Below are 22,661 nucleotides of genomic sequence, written 5' to 3' on the forward strand. Positions count from 1 at the left end.
TTAAAATTCGGGTTATGAAAAATATATAGATTAACAATTACAGCCTAATAATTATAGTATAATTTGTTTCAGCTGATTTTATTTGTAAATAGGAATTCTGAAATCAGGAGTTAAATAAACAATTACTATCTTAAAAATTTGTTAAAGAATAGGGATACATTTAAAAATAACCAGAAGGTATAGAAAACTAGAACTATAAGTGAATAATCACTATCATCCAAAGATTTTTAAATTTTTTGGTGAGAAGGGAGTAGAAGAAAAAACAAACACGCCTCAAGTGAGGAGTCATATTAACTAATATGATTGTTGTTTTATAATTAGTGAGGGAATATTAGAGCAAGACCTTTGACACTTGGCCAAATTAGATAATTAATTTTGTAGTAGAAAAAGACGCTGAGTTGCTTCTTTCCTCTCTATTGTTTTCTTCCACATTTACATCTCAGTTATAGTATGAAACCAAACACACCCACCCACCTGCCACGTACACATATTTTTAATCATTTTAGATAGGTTTAGGTCCAGTTCCAGACAGATATTTTATGTCACAAATAGCTCTCTAAATCTTGACTTGACTTTTGATTCAGTAAGATAGGAATCATTATACTTATGAAATATAGCAGATTTTAATAAGCAAACAGAATCTTTCTCTTTTATTTTTAGGAGGGGAGCACCTGGCACTATAACTGCACAACATTTGAATGTGTTAAGACTGATGAAGGGGCAATGATTCTTAACTACAGTATGGTCTGTCCACCTTTTAATGAGACTGAATGCAAAATGGTTTGTACTTTCTTATAGCCAAGAAAATTTAGCATTAAATATAATTTTAAAAATGCACATTAATATGTTTTCCAAGGTCATACATACATGGTTTATTTATTTTGGTAAATGTTTTATTTTCATATATACATAAAAGCTTGCTTATATTTCCTGTTTGACAGTTTGAGTTGTATATGGCACTCCAAATAATTTTGACTCTCCCTGAGTGGACATGATACTATCTCTGGGTTTTTAATATGTAGACCAAAGGATTATTGAAAAATCTTTTGATTAGCCGACTTAGCCTCTCTTTCAATATGGATTAATAAACTAATTGATCTGAACTTGGTCAAGTTTCTCTTACTTAAACACACAGCAGATTTTTTATGTCATTTGCTTTTTAATGCATGCTGGCCTAAGTGAACTTTGTCATAGATTCTCTGAGCATGGGCCGCTGTGAAGCTCAGCTTATGCCAGAGCATAGCTGATCCTTCAGTTTTGCTCTTCCAGTTCCTTATTCTCCCAGAGAAGAGCCCGTTGGGACAGTAGATTTTTGAAAGTCACATAGCTTTTAAAAAAGATTCTTGTAGCCTTAATTATTTAGGAAATAATAATCCCTAATGAAAAGTAAACTTTATTCTATTGTGTGAGGCAGTATTTTTATTTCAGTGTAAAGAAATAGCATGATTTCATTGATTTTTTTCAACATGTGCCCTTTTAAGTGATGATAGTTAGCTAGCTGGCTGAATAACAAGATATAATATGTACCAAGGTAATAGAATTTTAGCTCTTTAAAGAATCTTAGGCATCATCTTATTTCACAAATCCATTTTTCTAGAATAAATTATTCTTTTATTTGAATTACAATTAGTGAGTTACTAAAAGCAATCAGGAAATTATGGTAAGAATTCCAAAAGATAATCAATGAAAATTTCTTAATTTAGCCTTTGGCAAGAGACATTCAGAAGTAGAAGATTTGTTTAAAATAATACAATGTTAGAGAAAAAGAGATATCATTTTAACATTCAGTTATATTCAGGAACTCAGTCTCATTTCAAAAAGTAGTTTATTTCAAGAAGTCTAAAAAACACACTGATCTCTGTTTAGAGTGCCTCTCGACTTGGTAAGAAAATCTTTTGTTGTATTTTAAATGTGTTCTTTTAAGTAAGTTAATCTTTATGCACTCTTTTTTGTATTATTTATGAAGAAATAACAATATTAAAAATTTTAAAATATCTGCTAATTTTAAAAATAAAAATTGTTATTAGGTATAGTTGTTTCAATCCTTTTTCTATAAAAGTCTTTGTGATATTTAGTAAATATATTGAAAAGTTAGTTTTCTGTTTCTAATCTAGGAGGAAATGAACAAACATTGAGTTTTAACACTATTCCTTCTCTCATCCTAGAATGAAGGGATTGTGAAGCTTTATAATGAAGGCTGTTGCAGGATCTGTAAGTGAGGATAAATTATATACATTAATTTGATTAGTTTTAATTGTTCATGATTATGATTTTTCTCATAAGATTCATTTCTTATGTTGCAATGAGGGAAATGTATTTTGTAATGTTTATTATTTAAATTTTTTATGGCAAGTGGTTGATTATTTTGTAATTTAGTCTTTATCTTCTCGAGCATAAATGCAGTTTTTAATTTAGGTGAATTTTAATCTAAATTTAATTTAAATATTAGAAAAGTCTTTCTTGCTGCATTTCTCAAAAGGTATTGCACAGAATTTCAGTAGGGCTTAAGTTTAAAAAGTACTCTATGGTTTCAAGAACTCTATGTGCTTTAAACTACACAAAATTGTTATGAGACTCCAATAAGGACATAGAGAGTATGATATTTTCCAAACCTATTTGAACAAATCTATGGTTCTGTATAATTAATACATTTGAGAAATACCAATTTAGTGAGTTATATTTAAATAATATATATATAAAATATCCCATAAATGTAAATAAACATATTTGTACATAAATTTATATTTATTTGAATTATATGGTTTATTTCATAGTGCTTTATAACACCCTTTGAAGAGTGTTCAAAATAGAGGAAATGGCAAAGTGCAGTCATAAAACAGGAATGAAAGTGATAAAAGAGGATAAGGACATTAAAGGTCATGTTAAAAGTGAAATAGAATAGAGGGGTATTTGTGCAACTTTTATTTGTATGCTTCTGAATTTATTTTTCAACTATTTATGAGTTTATATCCAGATAAAAATATAAATGTTAGAAATTTGGCATAAACAGTAATTTTAATATTGTTTACAGAAGTTTTTGGGAAAAAGACTTCAACAGGATTCAGGTTAATAACGCCATTGTGTAGCATTGGATTCTTAGTCACAAGAATTCTATAACCCCATGTTTATTATTAGAGAAGTGAGTATATTTGTGTTTTCTGAGGGCAGAGAAGGGAATATCTGTTTGACTGACCATATTACTACTATTGATTGTCAGCCACATGCCAACACTCTATTAAACCCATTGCAGATAACACGGCAACCAGTCTTCACCACAGTTCTGGGAAGTATGTGGGGAAATAGGCATGATTTCCCTTACAGCTGAGGAAACAAAGGTTCAGAAAAGTAGATTACACTCATAATCAGTGGTAGACTTAAGTCTCTCCAAGCCCTGACCTCAGGATTGTTCAGTTTGGCCCAGCTCCTTGAAGTTGCAGAATAGTAACAAGCTGCCTCGTTTTCTCCAATCTGCTGTGTAAGAACCTGTGAGGTAGTTTCTGCTTTGGCACTAGAGAACCCCTGTCTGTAGTCTTTGCTTTTGGGTGACCAGGCTTTATCAGAAAGACTGCAGATGTTGGCTATTATCACAGGTACTATGCTAAGCAACATGTGTTTACAATTATAAAGACACTGAGGAATGAACAGAAAATGGCTCTTGGCACAAACAAATTCAATCAGCTAGGATGTCCCAGTTTCACTTATTGAATGAATGAACACAAGCAAAGGTTTGTTGAGCGCCTCTCATGTAGCAGACACTCTTTTAGGTACTGGGACTATGACAGAGGATGAAACGATCTCTGCACGCATAGCGCATGCTATCAAGAAGGGGAGGAAGCAGTAACTGGTAAATGCACACCGTTACGTCCCTGACGAATGGTACAAAGAACAACAGTGCAGAAATCAAGGGATGGAGAGGGAGGGGGATTGGGTAGTTCATTTAAGTGGGCGATTAGAGAATGTGTCTCTGACGAGGTGTCACTTGAGTAGAGACTGAATGTCCTCGGGCGCCAGCCGGGAAGAGTGGAGAGTGTTCACAGTGGAGGAAGTGGCCAAGTGCAGTCACAGGACAGGGGTTAAAGTGACTGAAGAGGTTGCGGACTTATAGGTCATGTTAAAGATGTTTCTTTCTTGACTAGTCTTTCTTTTAAAACTTGTATGACAGTAAGAGTGTTAATGAAGTAACCAGTGCGTGAAAGCATCATAAGACACGAAATAGCTTGCCCTCTGTCACCACCACTGAGTCTCAGGCCATGCTGTCGTTGGAGATACAGGAATGAGAACAACCAAATATAAGAGACTACTGTTGTTCAGTCGCTCTAAACAGCTCATGACTGTTGTTCAGTCATGTTGGACCCTTTGAAACCCCATGAACTGCAGCACACCAGGCTTCCCTGTCCTTCACCATCTCCCGGATCTTGCTCAAACTCATGTCCATTGAGTCAGTGATGCCATCCCACATACATCTCATCCTCTGTCATCCCCTTCTCCTCCTGCCTTCAATCTTTCCCAGCATTAGAGTCTTTTCTAATGAAGTGGCTCGTCACATCAGGTGGCCAAAGTTTTGGAGCTTGAGCTTCAGTGTCAGTCCTTCCAATGAATATTCAAGACTGATTTCCTTTAGGATGGACTGGTTTGATCTTCTTGCAGTCCAAGGGACTCCCAAGAGTTTTCTCTAACACCACAGTTCAAAAGCACCAATTATTCTGTGCTCTGCCTTCTTTATGGTCCAACTTTCACATCCATACATGACCACTGGAAAAACCATAGCCTTGACTAGACTGATATATGTCTCTGCTTTTTAATATGCTGTCTAGGTTTGTCATAGCTTTTCTTCCAAGGAGCAAGTATCTTTTAATTTCATGGCTGCAGTCACTATCTGCAGTGATTTTGGAGCACAAGAAAATAAAGTCTGTCACTCTTTCCCTTGTTTCCCCTTCTGTTTGCCATGAAGTGATGGGACCAGATGCCATGATCTTAGTTTTCTGAATGTTGAGTTTTAGGACAGCTTTTTCACTCTCCTCTTTCACCTTCATCACGAGGCTCTTTCATTCCTCTTTGCTTTCTGCTATAAGGGTGGTGTCATCTGCATATCTGAGGTAATTGATATTTCTCCCAGCAATCTAGATTTCAGTCTGTGCTTCATCCAGCCTGGCATTTCACATGATGTACTCAGATGTAAGTTAAGTAAACAGGGTGATAATCAATACACAGCCTTGATGTATTCCTTTCCCAATTTGGAACCATCCACTGTTCCATATCAACGTCTAGCTGGTGCTTCTTGACCAGCATACAGGTTTCACAGCAGGCAGGGTAAGGTGGTCTGGTATTCTCATCTCTTGAAGAATTTTCCACAGTTTTTGTGATCCACACAGTCTAAGGCTTTAGCATAGTCAGTGAAGCAGAAATATATGTTTCCCTGGAATTCTCTTGTTTTCTCTGTGATCCAGCGGATGTTGGCAATTTGATCTCTGGTTCCTCTGCCTTTTCTAAATCCAGCTGGTACATCTGGAAGTTCTGGGTTCACATACTCTTGAAGCCTGGAATGAAGAACTTTGCTAGCATGTGAAATGGTTGCAATTATTTAGTAGTTTTAACATTCTTTGGCATTGCCCTTCTTTGGGCCTGGAATGAAAACTGACCTGTTCCAGTCCTGTGGCCAGTGCTGAGTTTTCCAAATTTGCTGGCATGTTGAGTGCAGCACTTTCACAGCATCATCTTTTAGGATTTGAAATAGCTCAACTGGAATTCCATCACATCCACTAGCTTTGTTTGTAGTGATGCTTCCTAAGGCCCACTTGACTTTGCATTCCAGGATATCTGGCTCCAGGTGATGATCACACCATCGTGGTTATCTGGGTCATGAAGATCTTTATTGTATAGCTCTTCTTGCCACCTCCCCTTAATATCTTCTGCTTCTGTTAGGTCCATACCATTTGTGTCCTTTACTGTGCCCATCTTTGCATGAAATGTTCCCTTGGTATCTCTAATTTTCTTGAAGAGATCTCTAGTCTTTCCCATTCTGTTGTTTTCCTCTATTTCTTTGCATTGGTCATTTAGGAAGTTCCTTGTGTGCACCAGGACCGAGAGAAAGAAGCAGTGGTCCCCACAAGAGACTGAGCCAGACCTGCCTTTGAGTGTTTGAGTGTCTCCTGCAGAGACACAGCTCAGCAATTACCTGCTGCAGGGACGGGGGCTCTGGCTTCAACAGACCTGGGAGATACTGCATGTGGCAAAAGTCCTCTTGGAGATGGTTGCCATTAGTGCCACTATAGAGCTGCTGAGCAGACGACCCATAAACTGGAGAACAATTACACCAAAAAAGTTCTCACACTGTTGTAAAAGTTGTAGGGCCCACAACAGATTTCCCAACCTGGGGATCTGGCAAAAGGACTGAGAACCTCCAGGGAAACAGACTCTTGGAGGGCACAAACAATCCATTGTGCACACCAGGACCCAAGACAAAGGACCAGTGTCCTCACGAGAGACTGAGCCAGACTTGCCTGTGAGTGCCTGGGAGTCTCCAGCAGAGATGTGGGTTGACAGTGGCCTGCCGTGGGGTCAAGGGTATGGACTACAACAGTCTTAGGAGTAGCAGTGTGCTGGCATAAGTGCTTTTGAAGGAAATCACCCTTACCTCCATTACCCCATCAGCAGAAAATTGGATTAAAGATTTTTTGAGCATAGCCTTGCCCAGAGCAAGACCTAGTTTTCCCCACAGCCAGTCCCTCCCATCAGGAAACTTCCATAAGCCTCTTATCCTCATCCATCAGAGGGCAGACAGAATGAAAATCACAGTCACAGAAAACTAACTGAACTGATCACATGGATCACAGCCTTGTCTAACTCAGGGCAACTATGAATCATGCCATGTAAGGCCATCTAAGATGAACAGGTCATGGTGGAGAGTGGCAAAACGTGGTCCACTGGAGAAGGGAATGGCAAACCACTGCAGCATTCTTGCCTTGAGAGCCCCGTGAACAGCATGAAAAGGCAAAAATAGACTGAGGAGGAGACATAAAGAGACGGGGGGAAAACCAGAGTGTGCTCTTGGAGCCAAGTGCAGAAAGTGTATCCAGGAGGAAAGACTAATGGACTGACATGAACATTGCTGAGAAGGCAAGTAGGAAGAGAATAGACATAACCTTTGAATACAGCAACTGAAGGTCAAGGAGGATAAGAACAGCTTACTTTCAGGCAATCTTGCTACCCATCTATACTTCAACCAGAGTAGCTTAACTTTTATATACTTCACATCTTGGGATTTTATACAGGCATTTATTTTAAATAAAGATTTTGGAACTCAACTCATTTGAAGATTGGAGCTCTAACTCCAGTCTTTTACAAATAAGGAAACTCAGCAGAATGGTTTAATGGCTTTCCTAAAGTGACAAAGCAAATTCTTAATAGTAGCAGGGTGAGATGAGAACCTTGGTTGTTTTGCATCTTGATTCAGGAATTACATCCACTATCATACAGCATTAAATATATATTATTGGGTTTATTATCAAGTGATAATCCATCATGCACACAGAGGCATAATAATACATTATTACTTAATATAGGACAATTTCATTAGAAATTGTGACATCATTTCAGAGCCATAAAATCAAGTATGAGTCATTCATACATTTCAACATGGTTGGTAACAATTCAGTTACATTTATGCATAATTTTACATTAATATCCATTAAGATAAAGTGATCTTAAATCTATCAATTTATATTTTAAAAGAGATTTATATATGTATGTATGCCTTAATTATGTACATGTATATTTACCTATATATAACATGGTTGATTTTTTTATCAGTTCAGTTTAGTTCAGTCACTCAGTCATGTCCGACTCTTTGCGACCCCATGAATCCCAGTACGCCAGGCCTCCCTGTCCATTACCAACTCCCGGAGTTTACTCAAACTCATGTCCATCGAGTCGGTGATGTCATCCAGCCATCTCATCCTCTGTCGTCCCCTTCTCCTCCTGCCCCCAATCCCTCCCAGCGTCAGGGTCTTTTCCATTGAGTCAACTCTTCGCATGAGGTGGCCAAAGTATTGGAGTTTCAGCTTCAGCATCAGTCCTTCCAATGAATACCCAGAACTGATCTCCTTCAGGATGGACTGTCTGGATCTCCTTGCAGTCCAAGGGACTCTCAAGAGTCTTCTCCAGCACCACAGTTCAAAAGCATCAATTCTTCAGTGCTCAGCTTTCTTCACAGTTCAACTCTCACATCCATACATGACCCCTGGAAAAACCATAGCCTTGACTAGATGGACCTTTGTGGACAAAGTAATGTCTCTGCTTTTTAATATGCTGTCTAGGTTGGTCATAGTTTTCCTTCCAAGAAGTAAGCGTCTTTTAATTTCATGGCTGCAATCACCATCTGCAGTGATTTTGGAGCCCCCCGAAAATAAAGTCTGACACTGTTTCCACTGTTTCCCCATCTATTTCCCATGAAGTGATGGGATCAGATACCATGATCTTAGTTTTCTGAATGTTGAGCTTTAAGCCCACTTTTTCACTCTCCTCTTTCACTTTCATCAAGAGGCTTTTTAGTTCCTCTTCACTTTCTGCCATAAGGGTGGTGTGATTGGCATATCTGTGATTGCCATATCAATTGGCATATTGACTTTTCTCCCGGCAATCTTGATTCCAGCTTATGCTTCCTCCAGCCCAGTGTTTCTCATGATGTACTCTGCATATAAGTTAAATAAACAGGGTGACAGTATACAGCCTTGACCTACTCCTTTTCCTATTTGGAACCAGTCTGTTGTTCCATGTCCAGTTCTGTTTCTTCCTGACCTGCATATAGGTTTCTCAAGAGGCAGGTCAGGTGGTCTGGGTTCCCATCTCTTTCAGAATTTTCCACAGTTTATTGTGATCCACACAGTTGAAGGCTTTGGTGTAATCAATAAAGCAGAAATAGATGTTTTTCTGGAACTCTCTTGCTTTTTTGATCATCTTCTGGATTTTGGTAATTTGATCTCTGGTTCCTCTTATGCTCATTCTTGCTCAAGCTGAGTCTTTTGTTTTGTACTTAAGATTTTTTTAATGTATAATATTAAAATATACACTGCACACACAGATTGATGTTAGCATTACTCCATGTGTGGAATATGTTTGATTTATGATTGTGATAATTATTTTAAAACAATAAGGTAAAGAGATATATATATATATAAAGCTAGATAATATGTGAGAAAATCTATTTAGAAATTGAAAATAAATATTGAACATAAACTACATAAACTATCTCATTGTAGAAATATATTTCATATAAATATATCAGTTGTCAATTTTAAATATATTCATGTGTTTAATTGAATTAAGAAACAATTTGACATGAACCTTTGGATGAATAAATACATTCTATGTTTTATCAGGCAAACGAGAAGAAAGAATATGCCAGAAAGTCATTATTAAGTCAATTATAAGGAAACAGGACTGTATAAGTCAAAGCTCTGTAAGTGGATAAATTTAATTTGTTATTACAGGTTCTGTTTTTTCGGAAGTATATGTGTGTCAGCACTGATAAGTTTGTAAGCAAACAAAATGCCAACCGTTAAAATATTTAACTTTGAGATTATTCCTACATTCTAATATTGACGTATTCTGTTTGTGAAGAAGTGTAAATTTATTCTTGGCATAAACAATCAACAGTTCTGAATGATAATTTCAATCCAGAGAGATGGAAATTTAAATCTAAATATACTTGACCATATATTGTCTTAAGTATGCAATTTTAATTAGCAAAAATAATCTTATGTCTAAGCTTGTCCACTTTTACAAGACCTATATGATTCTGTAGTCTACTTAGTTGTGATATGATACAACTTAAATAGAATCATTAGAATTGTGATTAATATATTCCATAGATCTATCTAGTTATGTGTGCATGTTTCATTCTTGGAGTTATGTTAGATTGCCATCTTGGACAATCAATATGCTACTTTCAGTGCAGTTCAGTCGTTCAGTCGTGTCCAACTCTTTGCGACCCCATGGACTGCAGCATGGCAGGCCTCCCTGTCCATCATTAACTCCTGGAGCTTACTCAAACCCATGTCCATTGAGCTGGTGATGCCATCCCGCCGTCGTATCCTATGTTGTCCCCTTCTCCTCCCACCTTCCATCTTTGCCAGCGTCAGGGTCTTTTCAAATGAGTCAGTTCTCATCAGGTGGCCAAAGTATTGGAGTTTCGGCTTCAGCATCAGTCCTTCCAATGAATATTCAGGACTGATTTCTTTAAGATGGACTGGTTGGATCTCCTTGCTGTCCAAGGGACTCTACCTTAGTGGAATCAATATCACTGTTTTAAAAGTTTTAAGACATTTTTCTCATTGTCTCTCCTTACAGATAAACGTTGCATCTTGTGATGGAAAATGCCCATCAGCTACCATATATAACATCAATATTGAGAGCCATCTAAGATTCTGTAAGTGTTGTCGTGAAAACGGGGTGCGCAACTTGACTGTGCCACTCTATTGCTCAGGCAATGGCACTGAAGTCCTGCACACTCTCCAGGAACCTATAGACTGCACATGCCAGTGGAATTAAACTCCTGGATTCTAAGAACTCCATGCAACATCATAAGGTCAAACGGAGTTAACTGTTATCAGCTCTTTTTAAGGCGCCTGGCAGATTTATACTGTTTAATAATAATATGTATTTTTCAGACTATTGGATATGGCAGTTTAACACTTGCTGCAAAATCTATACAATTTCCAAGAAAAATTAGGTTTATTGATTTAGTCTATTTTACAGAATCAAATGAACTTAAGGTGTTCAGCTGAAATTCTGTTATGTATATAACTGCAACATGAAATTATATTCTCGTCTATTATAAAGTTGTTTTGCAGGATTCTTTCAGTTTCACTCAATTTTTTTTTAAGTCTGCCATAGACTTTAAAATTAAGATACTCTTTTATTGCTAGTGTTTATTCTGGCAAATGTAATCAGCTAATAGTGACAATTTTAATTTAGATAGTCATAAAGAGTGGTCTGCTTAGAGACAGATCATAGAACAATAGGATTTTAGATTATTTAAATTCTGAGTGGATATTAAGGATGTAATTGAAAATTTCCCTTAGTTTGCAAGTTTTTCACATAACCAGAGAAGCTGTGTGACTTGTACAAATTCATTTGGTGTAATAATATAATGAATTCATGTTAACAGTTGGATTAAGTCCTCACCTTTTACCTTCTAGTAATGTGTTCTTTTCTTTTGAACAGTGTGGTAAAGTGTGTATCACAGAACCTTTTATTCTTAATGAGTTTGCTTTGCCTAGAATTAAGAATTTTAAATTCAGTGCCTTTAAAAAAGTAAAAATGCCACACGTACATATGTATATACATCCATATAATTGTTACCTGAATAATAAGGAATGGGGAAATATAGCATCAGTTGCTAAATAGTGGAGAGAGATCTTGGGTTTTTGTTTTATTTTTTCCCTATTACAACTGTTTTAAAATAGGTTATTATTATTTAATGTTTAGTTAGCTATTTACTGTCTCATAGATATCTGTTTTTTGAGATGTATTCAATATTTGCCTAACTATTGAAGCTGCATGCTGTTTTTCTGTTTTGTGTTGCTGTTTTGCCAGTGAAGGATGAAATAAAGTTGTTTGAATGTATTAATAATTCTACAATGGAATGCTGTACTCTTTAAATACAGTAGCTTATTTACATTTACAATGAACATATTCTGAGATTTATACAAATCTCCCAATTCTTTGCCACTCATAGTGTATAATTATTTGATTTTCTTCATCTGTAAAAAGGAGAGAACGTGCCACTTAGTATATTTATTGTGAGGATCAAATGAAGTCAAACATCAGTGAGAGAACAGCAAAATTGCAGTGAAAAGCAGATATGGGAGCCCGGTGAACTAGGCTGAGCTAGGCTATTTGGTTCTATTTCAAAATCATGCTACCCAGAAAAATTACAACAGGTTGGATATTTTGGGGCCTCTGAGGTTACTTAGAAATGGATTAAAGAATGAAATGAACATTGCATCTTCAAAGCCCCAGTATCTACTGTATATAAAAATTGATTTTATCTTATTTGTGCGTAATAACACTTGTAAGTATCCTGTCTAAGACATTAACATTTCAATATTCATTGACTCCTATTAACATCTAGACTGAATCAAATGTTTTTGGTTAAAATATGTTAACACTTTGCTTAAAGTGCCTCAAATGAGGCACATAATATTATATATTACATACCATGATTTATTTATTTTCATGTTCTGTTAAATATTTACTATTATATTAAAATACTTAATTATCTTTAAACACATTTGTGGGAAAAAGGGAAACCTTTTCCTAGGACTTCATAAACATTCTAAATACAACAAACATATATTGAGTACCTCCTATATGCCAGGCACTGTTCTAAGCTCTGAGAATATGGGCAATATAAATAGACACAGTGCTTACCCTCATGTCACTTACAGTCTAGTGAAAAAGTAGGTATTGGATAAATAATCATGCCTGTGGAGAAAGTCCATGAAGGAGAACCCAAAATTCTTTGGAATGTAGTTCAAGGTGGCCATCAAATCAGCAAAGGGGGCACAAATAGACTTTCCATAAATGGTGCTGGGACAACTGGATAGTAATCTGAATAAAGAGATGTTAACCCAGGGTTGATGCAGTCTGAGATATAAACTTCTCCATGCAGAACAATATATGTTTTGACTTTTGAACTATATCTGTATCATATATTCCTCATACTTAAGTTAGTTATAAGTATAAAGGATCTTAGAAAAGAACAGTCAGGCAAGGAGACTGAGAAATAATAGTCATAGAGCTTGGAGTTAAGCCCAGAGCCTCAGTGAAGCAGCCACAGAATCCAGGGAAATAGAAGGTTGTGCCAAGGATTGGAGTTATGATCTGTCAAATGTTGATGAAGAGTCATTTGATTTATAGAAATGGAATTCATTTGTGTTTTTTATTACGAACAAAAGCCAAAATGAAGTGGTGTCTTAATTTGGGCTGGTATAATAAAAGAGCATAAACTGAGCAACTTAAAAACAACAGACATTTATTTCTTACAGTTCTAGAGGCTGGGAAGTCCAAGATCAAGGTGCCAGCAGGTTTGGCATCTGGTAATGGTCTGCTTCTTGGTTCAAAGATAGTCTTCTTGCTGTGTCCTTTCAAGACAGAAGGGTAAAAGGATGTTCTGGTCTCTTATAAAAGGACACGAATTCCATTCATGGGGGCTCCCCTCTCATGCTCCATTCACTGCCCAAAGGCTCACCTTCTAATACCATCGTATGAAAGGTTAGTATTTCAACATAGAAATTTTGAGGGAACGTTAACATTCAGCCCATTACAAATGAGTTGAAAGGTGATGCGTAGATGATTAATTGGACTCAGTATGTGCACTGTTCCTGATGTACTCATGCCTAGATTTGGTCAGATGCATGCTTATGTTTCTGCAGCTGCTGGCGCTGAACCCGCTCCCATCTCCATGGTAGTTTCTCCTCCCAGACAGCCTGAGGCTCCTAGGCAGGAACAGCGCAGCACGTGTGCCGTGGGTCCAGACTCACCCATCCGCCTCCTTGCCTCATTCTGACCACTGTCTCAGTCTTCTGGGGAGAAAGGACTGCATCCTTCCCCCAAGCCTGCCATAGGGGATCTGGTTTCTCCCACCACTTATGAGCCTGGAAGAAGCACTACACCCGCTGATCACCCTGAAGAACTGAGAAATGCAGCCTGGAAAAAAAAAAAAGGAGGAATTAATACCCTGCGGGATAAACTTTGAACAATGAAGGACAGGTCCAGGAACCAGAGGTAAATGTCTCACTGTCACTCCTCATCCTCAAAGACTGTTCCAAGATGTGTGGTTCCATTTGGCCTTTCCAGATAGATCTGTGTTTTTTGTAAGCAGTGGCCTGCTCTATAACAATTGAACGTGTATTAGCTTTTGTTCCTCTTCTGTCTCACTCTCCTTAAATCAGTTCCTTGAAGTGTCTTCTTTCACCTCAGTAAATAATAACTGTCAAACAGCTGTCAAACTACATTAAAACTACAAGTTGTCATTTATAGCTCTTTAAATCAAGAGTGTTTGATTTACTGTCATGCTGGAAAGAAGAAGAGTAAACTCTCTTCTATTGTTTGTAGAAAAGACATAAAACATGCATATGAATAATTTCTATTGTTATTTTGCTGGTTTTTCTCCCTGCCTCTCCTGATCTGATATTAAATTAAGCATAATTTTTAATTTCTTTAAGGATTTTTAGTGAAAACAATCTTGAGGAAAAAGAACAAAGCTGGAGTTAGCATGCTGCCTTACTTCAGACTATACTACAAAGCTACAGTAGTTAAAATAATATGGTATTGGCCCAAAAACAAATACATGTATCAGAATAGAGAGCCCAGAAATAAACCCACACACCTATGACCAATTAATTTATGACAAAGGAAGCATTAAGATACAATGGAGAAAAGACGGTCTATTCAATAAATGGTACTGGAAAACTTGGACAGCTACACATAAAAGAATAAAATTAGAACATTTTCACATAGCATATACAAAAATAACCAAAATGGATTAAAGACATAAATGGAAGATCAGAAACCATAAAACTCTTAGAAGAAAATATAGGCAGAACACTCTGACATAAATCATAGCAATATTTTTTTGAATCTGTCTGAGACAGCAAAGGAAACAAAGGCAAAAATAAATGGGACTTAATTAAACTTAAAAGCTTTTACACAGCAAAAGAAAGCATCAGCAAAAGAGACAGACAAGCTACTGAAGGGGAGAAAATATTTGCAAATGATATGACCTATAAGGGGCAGATATAAAACATATAGACAGCTCATTCAATTCAATGTAGAAAAATTAACAACCCAATTTAAAAATAGGCAGAAGACCTGAATAGACACTTTTCCCCCAAGAAGACATACAGAAGGCTAACAGGCAATTAGTCTTGAGAAAAAAATGCTCAACATTGCTGATCATCAGAGAAATGCAAATCAAAACCACAGTTAGGTATCATCTCATACCGGTCAGAATGGTCACAATCAAAAAGTCCACAAATAATAAATGCTGGAGAGGGTGTGGAGAAAAGAGAATCCTCTTACACTGTTGGTGGGAATGCAAACTGGTTTTGCCACTATGGAGAACAGTGTAAGGAGATTCGTTTAAAAATTGGAACTAGAACTGCCATACAACCCAGCAATCCCACTGCTGGGCATTCACATGGAGGATACCAGAATTGAAAGAGACATGCATACCCCAATGTTCATCGCAGCACTGTTTACAATAGCCAGGACATGGAATCAACCTAGGTGCCCATCAGCACATGAATGGATAAGAAAGCTGTGGTACATATACACAGTGGAACACTACTCAGCTATAAAAAGGATGCATTTGAGTCAGTTCTAATGAGGTGGATGAAACTGAAGCCTATTATAAAGAGTGAAGTGAGTCAGAAAAGAAACACCCATACAGTATATTAATGCATATAGATATATACATATGTGGAATTTAGAAAGACGATAATGACAATACTATATGCAAAGCAGCAAGAGAGACACAGATGTAAAAACAGACTTTTGAACTTTGTGGAAGAAGGTGAGGGTGGGATGATTTGAGAGAATATCACTGAAACATGTATATTCAGTTCAGTTCAGTCCCTCAGTCGTGTCTGACTCTTTGCGACCCCACAAACCGCAGCATGCCAGGCCTCCCTGCCCATCACCAACTCCTGGAGTCCACCCAAACCCATGTCCATTGAGTCGGTGATGCCATCCAACCATCTCATCCTCTGTCGTCCCCTTCTCCTCCTGCCCTCAATCTTTCCCAGCATCGGGGTCTTTTCAAATGAGTCAGCTCTTCTCATCAGATGGCCGAAGTAATGGAGTTTCAGCTTCGACATCAGTCCTTCCAATGAACACCCAGGACTGATCTCATTTAGGATGACACTGGTTGGATCTCCTTACAGTCCAAGGGACTCTCAAGAGTCTTCTCCAACACCACAGTTAAGCATCAATTCTTTGGTGCTCAGCTTTCTTTATAGTCCAACTCTCACATCCATATATGACCACTGGAAAAACCACAGCCTTGACTAGACAGACCTTTGTTGGCAAAGTAATGTCTCTGCTTTTTAATATGCTGTCTAGGTTGGTCATAACTTTCCTTCCAAGGAGTAAGGGTCTTTTTATTTCATGGCTGCAGTCACCATCTGCAGTGACTTTGGAGCCCAGAAAAATAAAGTCAGCCACTGTTTCCACTGTTTCCCCATCTATTTCGATGAAGTGATGGGACAAGATGCCATGATCTTTTCTGAATGTTGAGCCTTAAGACAACTTTTTCACTCTCCTCTTTTACTTTCATCAAGAGGCTCTTTAGTTCTTCTTCACTTTCTGCCATAAGGGTGGTGTCATCTGTGTATCTGAGGTTATTATTTCTCCCGTCAATCTTGATTCCAGCTTCTGCTTCTTCCAGCCCAGCGTTTCTCATGATGTACTCTGCATATAAGTTAAATAAGCAGGATGACAATATACAGCCTTGATGTACTCCTTTCCCAATTTGGAACCAACCTATTGTACCATGTCCTGTTCTAACTGTTGCTTCTTGACCTAAATACAGATTTCTCAGGAGGCAGGTAAGGTGGTTTTGTACTCCCACCTCTTAAAGAATTTCCACAGTTTGTTGTGATCCACACAGTCAAAGGCTTTGGCATAGTCAATAAAGCAGAAGTAGATGTTTTTCTGGAACTCTCTTGTTTTTTCAATGATCCTTCGGATGTTGGCAATTTGATCTCTGGTTCCTCTGCCTTTTCTAAATCCAGCTTGAATATCTGGAAGTTCATGATTCACGTACTGCTGAAGCCTGGCTTGGAGAATTTGAGCATTACTTTGCTAATGTGTGAGATGAGTGCAATTATGCAGTAGTTTGAACATTCTTTGGCATTGCCTTTCTTTGGGATTGCAATGAAAGCTACCCTTTTCCAGTCCTGTGGCCACTGCTGAATTCCTAATTTGCTGGAGTATTGAGTGCAGCACTTTCACAGCATCATCTTTTAGGATTTGAAATAGCTCAACTGGCATTCCATCACCTCCACTAGCTTTGTTTGTAGTGATGCTTCCTAAGTCCCACTTGACTTCACATTCCGGGATGTCTGACTCTAGGTGAGTGATCACACCATCGTGATTATCTGGGTCATGAAGATCTTTTTTGTATAGTTCTTCTGTGTATTCTTGCCACCTCTTAATATCTTCTGCTTCTGTTAGGTCCATACCATTTCTGTCCTTTATTGTGCCCATCTTTGCATGAAATGTTCCCTTTGTATCTCTAATTTTCTTGAAGAGATTTCTAGTCTTTCCCATTCTATTGTTTTACTCTATTTCTTTGCATTGATCAGTGAAGGAAGGCTTTCTTATCTCTCTTTGCTATTCTTTGAAACTCTGCATTCAAATGGGTATATCTTTCCTTTTCTCCTTTGCCTTTAGCTTCTGTTCTTTTCTGAGCTATTTGTAAGGCATCCTCAGACAACCAGTTTGCTTTTTGCATTTCTTTTTCTTGGGAATAGTCTTGATCACTGTGTTCTCTACAATGTCATGAACCTCTGTCCACAGTTCTTCAGGCACTCACTCTATCAGATTTATTTATTCCCTTGAATCAATTTGTCATCTCCACTGTATAATTGTAAGGGATTTTATTTAGGTCATACCTGAATGGTCTAGTGGTTTTCCCTACTTTCTTCAACGTAAGTCTGAATTTTGCAATAAGAAGTTCATGCTCTGAGCCACAGTCAGCTTCTGGCCTTATTTTTGCTGACTGTATAGAAACTAATATAATATTGTAAATAAACTATATTTCAATAAAATATAAATTTTATATTCTTAAATTTTTATGCAGTAAAAATTATATAGTATCATATCCATTAAGTAAATATTGCAATTTGTTTAACCAGTTTATAATAGGTACTAAATTTGTTTCTAATTTTCTATATTTTAAATCCTCATGCATGAAGTGGAACTGAGGGATCAAACAGGATCAATGTACTGAAGAATTTTCCACATGTCTTTCCTTATTTGTCTTTCACAATTGCTGAATCAACTTATTCCTCCCACAAGAAGGTTATAAGGCTTTGTTTTTATTAATCCTTTATCATCATCAACACTAGATAGGTACAGAAATAAGTCCTTGTTGATACAGTAAGCAGAAAATGTCCATTCACATTTGTATATATGTTTGCATGTGCTGCTCAATGCAAATATTTTTCTTATTTTATTTCTTGTCTATTTTTTTCCCCCATTTTCTTAGTGGTACTTTCACAGTGTGTATATCAGGACAAATAATTCGACAAGCTTTAATTTACCTGTCCCTATCTTTAAGGTTGTATTATAATTAATATACTCTGGGATTTGGGGTTCCATTTTAAAAAAATTAAGTTTTCATTAATAAAACAAACCTCTTATTCATGTCAGTTTTAAGAGATGAATCTGAATAAGCTACTGAAATATTCTATTCAATGAAGTTGAAAAAAAGAAACAGGCATGTACCCTAAGGCTCTGATACCCAAAAGGAGAACAGAGGCTGTTAATAGGAATTGGGCGGTTACTGAGCTTTTCCTATGCTGTTAATTACCATAGAATGTTTCAAGATTAACATTCACATTACACACACAATAACACTAGTGAAATCTAGATATATCAACAATTTCTTCAAATTAACCTATTGAGAACGTGTGTGGTTACAATACATAGAGTCAAAAATTTTCAAGATCTAGAATAAGTAGGACTCTGATCAGAGGACCTGGAGCCTGAGTGGATTAGGATTCACATTTATGCTACTATTGCCAGGTAGGATCTCTGTCAATTATTTTACATTTTGGTCCCTGTATTAAAGTGCTCATCTAATGGGCGAGGATACGCCGAAATCTGACTCAGGTTCCTCAAGCCGGGTCATGAGCCCTGCATGACAAGAGGCTGTTTCTGCACAGAAGGTGAAATTCCTTTTTCTTTGCACAAAGATGCTGGCCTCTTGCCAAACCAAACACCCATCTTTGGGACTGCATCTTTCCAGAGGGAGGAGCCTGTTTCTAATAACTCCTGAGGTAAGAAAGGGGAGGCATTTTCTAATTCAGCCATCAGACATTGTGCCTTTTTCCAATATACCTGCCATTAGTAGGCAGTTTTTGATAATTTGCACAAAGGTTAGCAACTCTCTGTTCCCAGCTTTCATTTCTTTCTAATTAAGTCTTAACAATGGCTATTTTGTTTGAAATGAAATCTTGCCTCTAGATCTTTGGGGGGAAAAAAATTTCAGAATTTTTGACTAATGACTGCTAATTTGAAGGCTTGAAGTTCTAGCTAAAATATTATATTATTAGTTTATCAAAAATGTTATCTATTACCAGAAAATACAGAGATTAGCAAAGCTTGAGAAGATAAAAGGAAAATTTTGTCTACTGAAAAGTACGGAATTTAAGTTTACTGCCTTCTCAATCAAATTTATTTTGTGTCAAAATTATGTGTCTGTTTCTATTAAAAGTGTAAACACATATAAATACATGTAACCCAATTTAATAGTTCTATATGTGAGTAAACTATAATCCTTACCATCAGTGTCAGTGGCTCCATTATTTAATTCTTATGTTTGATTTATTTCTTGGTTGTTTAATTTAAATCTCCAAGTTATTTTTCTCAAGAAAAGTACATGGATTGTATATCTTCCAAGTTTTTACTCACAGTGTATCATGACAGTTAAGATCTCAGACTCTCAGACCAAGGAAGTACAAATTCAGATACTAACACCTTCTTTTCCTATGATTCTAAGTAAATTTAACAATTTTGCACTTCATATTTTTCAAATTTGTCACTGGGCTAATGTAAGGCTAATGGAACTAATGCTCACATAGCACTTATTATATTTTTAAAAGGATTTGTATATTAGCTGAGTATTAAAGTTAGAGGTTATAGCTTGCTTTCAAAACTATAAGTGTTGTTTTGCTGCATTTAGACATTGAGTGTTGCAAAAGAAACATTTGGTTCTAGCTGATATTTGGTTCCGTTATGTTTCTTTCCCTTTTTCTTTTGAATGATTGCATATTAAAAATTGCCTTCAAGTTTTGCATTTTGATAATGTGAAAATGTGCATAGGCATGGTTCGTTGGTATTCTTTTGGATGTTTTGAAATCCTCCAATCTTCACAGAATCCTTTTCTAAAATTCACAAGAAGTATTTCTTCTACTGCTGGTATATGTTTATTTGTTATGCTTAACTTTAATCTGGTTTTATATTCAGGAATATGAATTATGTGTATGCTGTTTCTCCTTATACTTGTGACATTTCTCTCATATGTCATAATCTGTTTGTGTTTTTGCTCTCCGTAACTGTAGGGGTTTTCAGGCTTTTTTTTTCCATAGTAGTTATTCATACTTGCTATACTTCCATAACCATGGATTATAATTCTATAAATACATTTTTAGTTTCTTTGCATTTATTCTTATCAAATTCCCCTTTTAACCATCTTTAAACTTCAGGTTGTTTTCTATTTATACCACACCATTTTTCCCTCTCAATACTTTTATCTATACTTCTGTGAAAATCATGTCTTTTTGCAAGTTTTAGAGAAAAACCCCAAACTTCCCTGATTTTTTTTTTCCTGAATTTTGCAACAGGGTGCTTGCACTCACCAGTCTGTTCTTCCTGTCATTATTTTTTACCATGATATTCTTTGAATTATTTCTTCATAGGTCTCATAGCTTATTTTCATGTCACTTTTGATGTTTATTAATAAATAAATTATATGGATTGCCCTTTGTTGTTGTTTAGTCACTAAGTCATGTCTGACCCTTGCAACCCCATGGACTGTAGCCCACCAGGCTCCTCTGTCCATGGGATTTTTCCAGGCAAGAATACTCCAGTGGGTTGCCATTTCCTTCTCCAGAGGATCTTCCCAGCCCAGGGATAGAATCTGTGGTTCCTGCATTGGCAGGCAGATTCTTTACCGCTGGATTACCAGGGAAGCCCCATGGATTGCTCTTGGTTACACTCTATTATCACTTGGGGAATAGTGAAAATGTGCTTCTCCTATTTCCAGCTAAATCAAATCCTATTTCACGTCCCATGTTCTAGCTGGTATTTCCTAATATTTCTCAACTGTGCAGAAGTGTCAACTCCCCTTATACACTTTCATGCCTCTCTGATCGCTCAAATTATCAAAGTTCGTGAAAAGCTACAATTTTCTTCTTTCACAACAATTGTTTTTGTTGTTGGCCATCATTCTTCATCTACGCTGTTTATTTTGTGATGGCCACTCATAAAATACAGTGGGATACTGATAGAATCTGTTGTTTCCTGGGAGCTACTGTGTCTGAATAGGTATAGAAAGATCAGAGAAACAGTTAAAGGAAATTTAACTACTTTTGAAAGATGCAGTTTTGTAATAATATGGTTCTTGAACAGGGTTTGGTATTTACAGATCTCAAAACCCTAAGTTTAGGCATAGGAAATGGGAGAGATGTAAGTTATTTCCTTTCCTTTCTCCTGGGAGACATTGGTCTATCTATAATAACAGAATTTCTTCTGAAATCAATTTTGTTCTGTTAAACAATTTCAGTTTGTGAATTTTTGTTTTTATATTTTTGTTTCTGCACTGTTTAGAGAAACATTAGCCAGAGATACATTAAAATGCACCATTTTGAACTTGAAGATCCATTTAAATACTTTTTATAGTGCCCCAAATTTGGAAACACCTTAAATAATCTACAATTTTACATTTGGTTTTTGTTTTATAAGTTATGTGATATCCATAAATTGGATTCTTATGCATAATTCAAGGCTATATTGTCAAAAATTCTTTACTGAAGCAGCATGTTTTATGAGCAAATGCAATATATAAAAGTAGATATTTCAATCTTGCTGAAAAGATATATATGGATTGCACAAACAATATCTTGGGAAGAAACAGATAAATATGTTCAACAGTCGTTATCTTGGGCTGGTGGGATTATGGGTAAATTTATTGAAAATTATGGTAAATTTTCCATGTATACAAAGATATATGCATCTTTTGTATACATCTGCATACCAAAAATGTATATGAAATATATACTTCTCTTTAATAAGCAAGTGTTTCTTTGGGGATTTAAAAAAAACAGATTTATTTTTAAAGGAAAAACTGAAGTCCTTAGAGAAAAAATTTTGGTAGATAGAATGAAAAAATAAAAATTACCCCAAAGAATAAATTTTATTACTTAAAGCAGTGCATAAAGAATTCTACTCATTCTTTGCACTTTTCTTTAGAATTAGGTATTTTGAATAATACAAACCTCAAACAAATATTGTAACACTTAACAGAAGAGAAAAATAGAAAACTGGTGGGTTAAAGGAGTAAAGGAGTCTCTATTCTAATTCATGTGGAATTTGTGGCCCATATTTTAAAAGAATGATGTTTATTTATATTAAAAGAGAAACTCCCACCAGCCTTTGAAGATTTACTAACGTGGTGATTGCTTCTCTTCCCTTAAGAGTTAGAAAACATTGAGGAGGACCATGCCTCTATCATTGTCAAAAAATGACCATGTTCAGCAGCTTGATCTTGGCTGAAATAACAGGCATATCCTATGTGTTTATGTGCCACATGAAACTGGAATAGAATACTGCATTTTCTCCTCATCTGTGATGAACACTTATTTTTTGTGTAC

At 36.4% G+C, this 22,661-nt stretch overlaps 1 protein-coding gene across 1 annotated transcript in view; it reads left to right on the forward strand.

The window, feature by feature from the left end:
* The window catches only part of OTOGL (otogelin like), a 168,672-nt gene extending 157,027 nt beyond the window's left edge, over positions 1-11,645 (forward strand). The window contains exons 55-58 of the mRNA XM_070454260.1: positions 661-780; positions 2,166-2,211; positions 9,378-9,457; positions 10,348-11,645. Coding sequence (XP_070310361.1) covers positions 661-780; positions 2,166-2,211; positions 9,378-9,457; positions 10,348-10,548 — 447 coding nt within the window. The 3' untranslated portion in view covers positions 10,549-11,645. The remainder of the gene's footprint in view (positions 1-660; positions 781-2,165; positions 2,212-9,377; positions 9,458-10,347) is intronic.
* Positions 11,646-22,661: the final 11,016 nt, after the last annotated feature.

Source organism: Odocoileus virginianus, chromosome 24, assembly GCF_023699985.2.
Source record: "Odocoileus virginianus isolate 20LAN1187 ecotype Illinois chromosome 24, Ovbor_1.2, whole genome shotgun sequence".
NCBI lineage: Eukaryota > Metazoa > Chordata > Mammalia > Artiodactyla > Cervidae > Odocoileus > Odocoileus virginianus.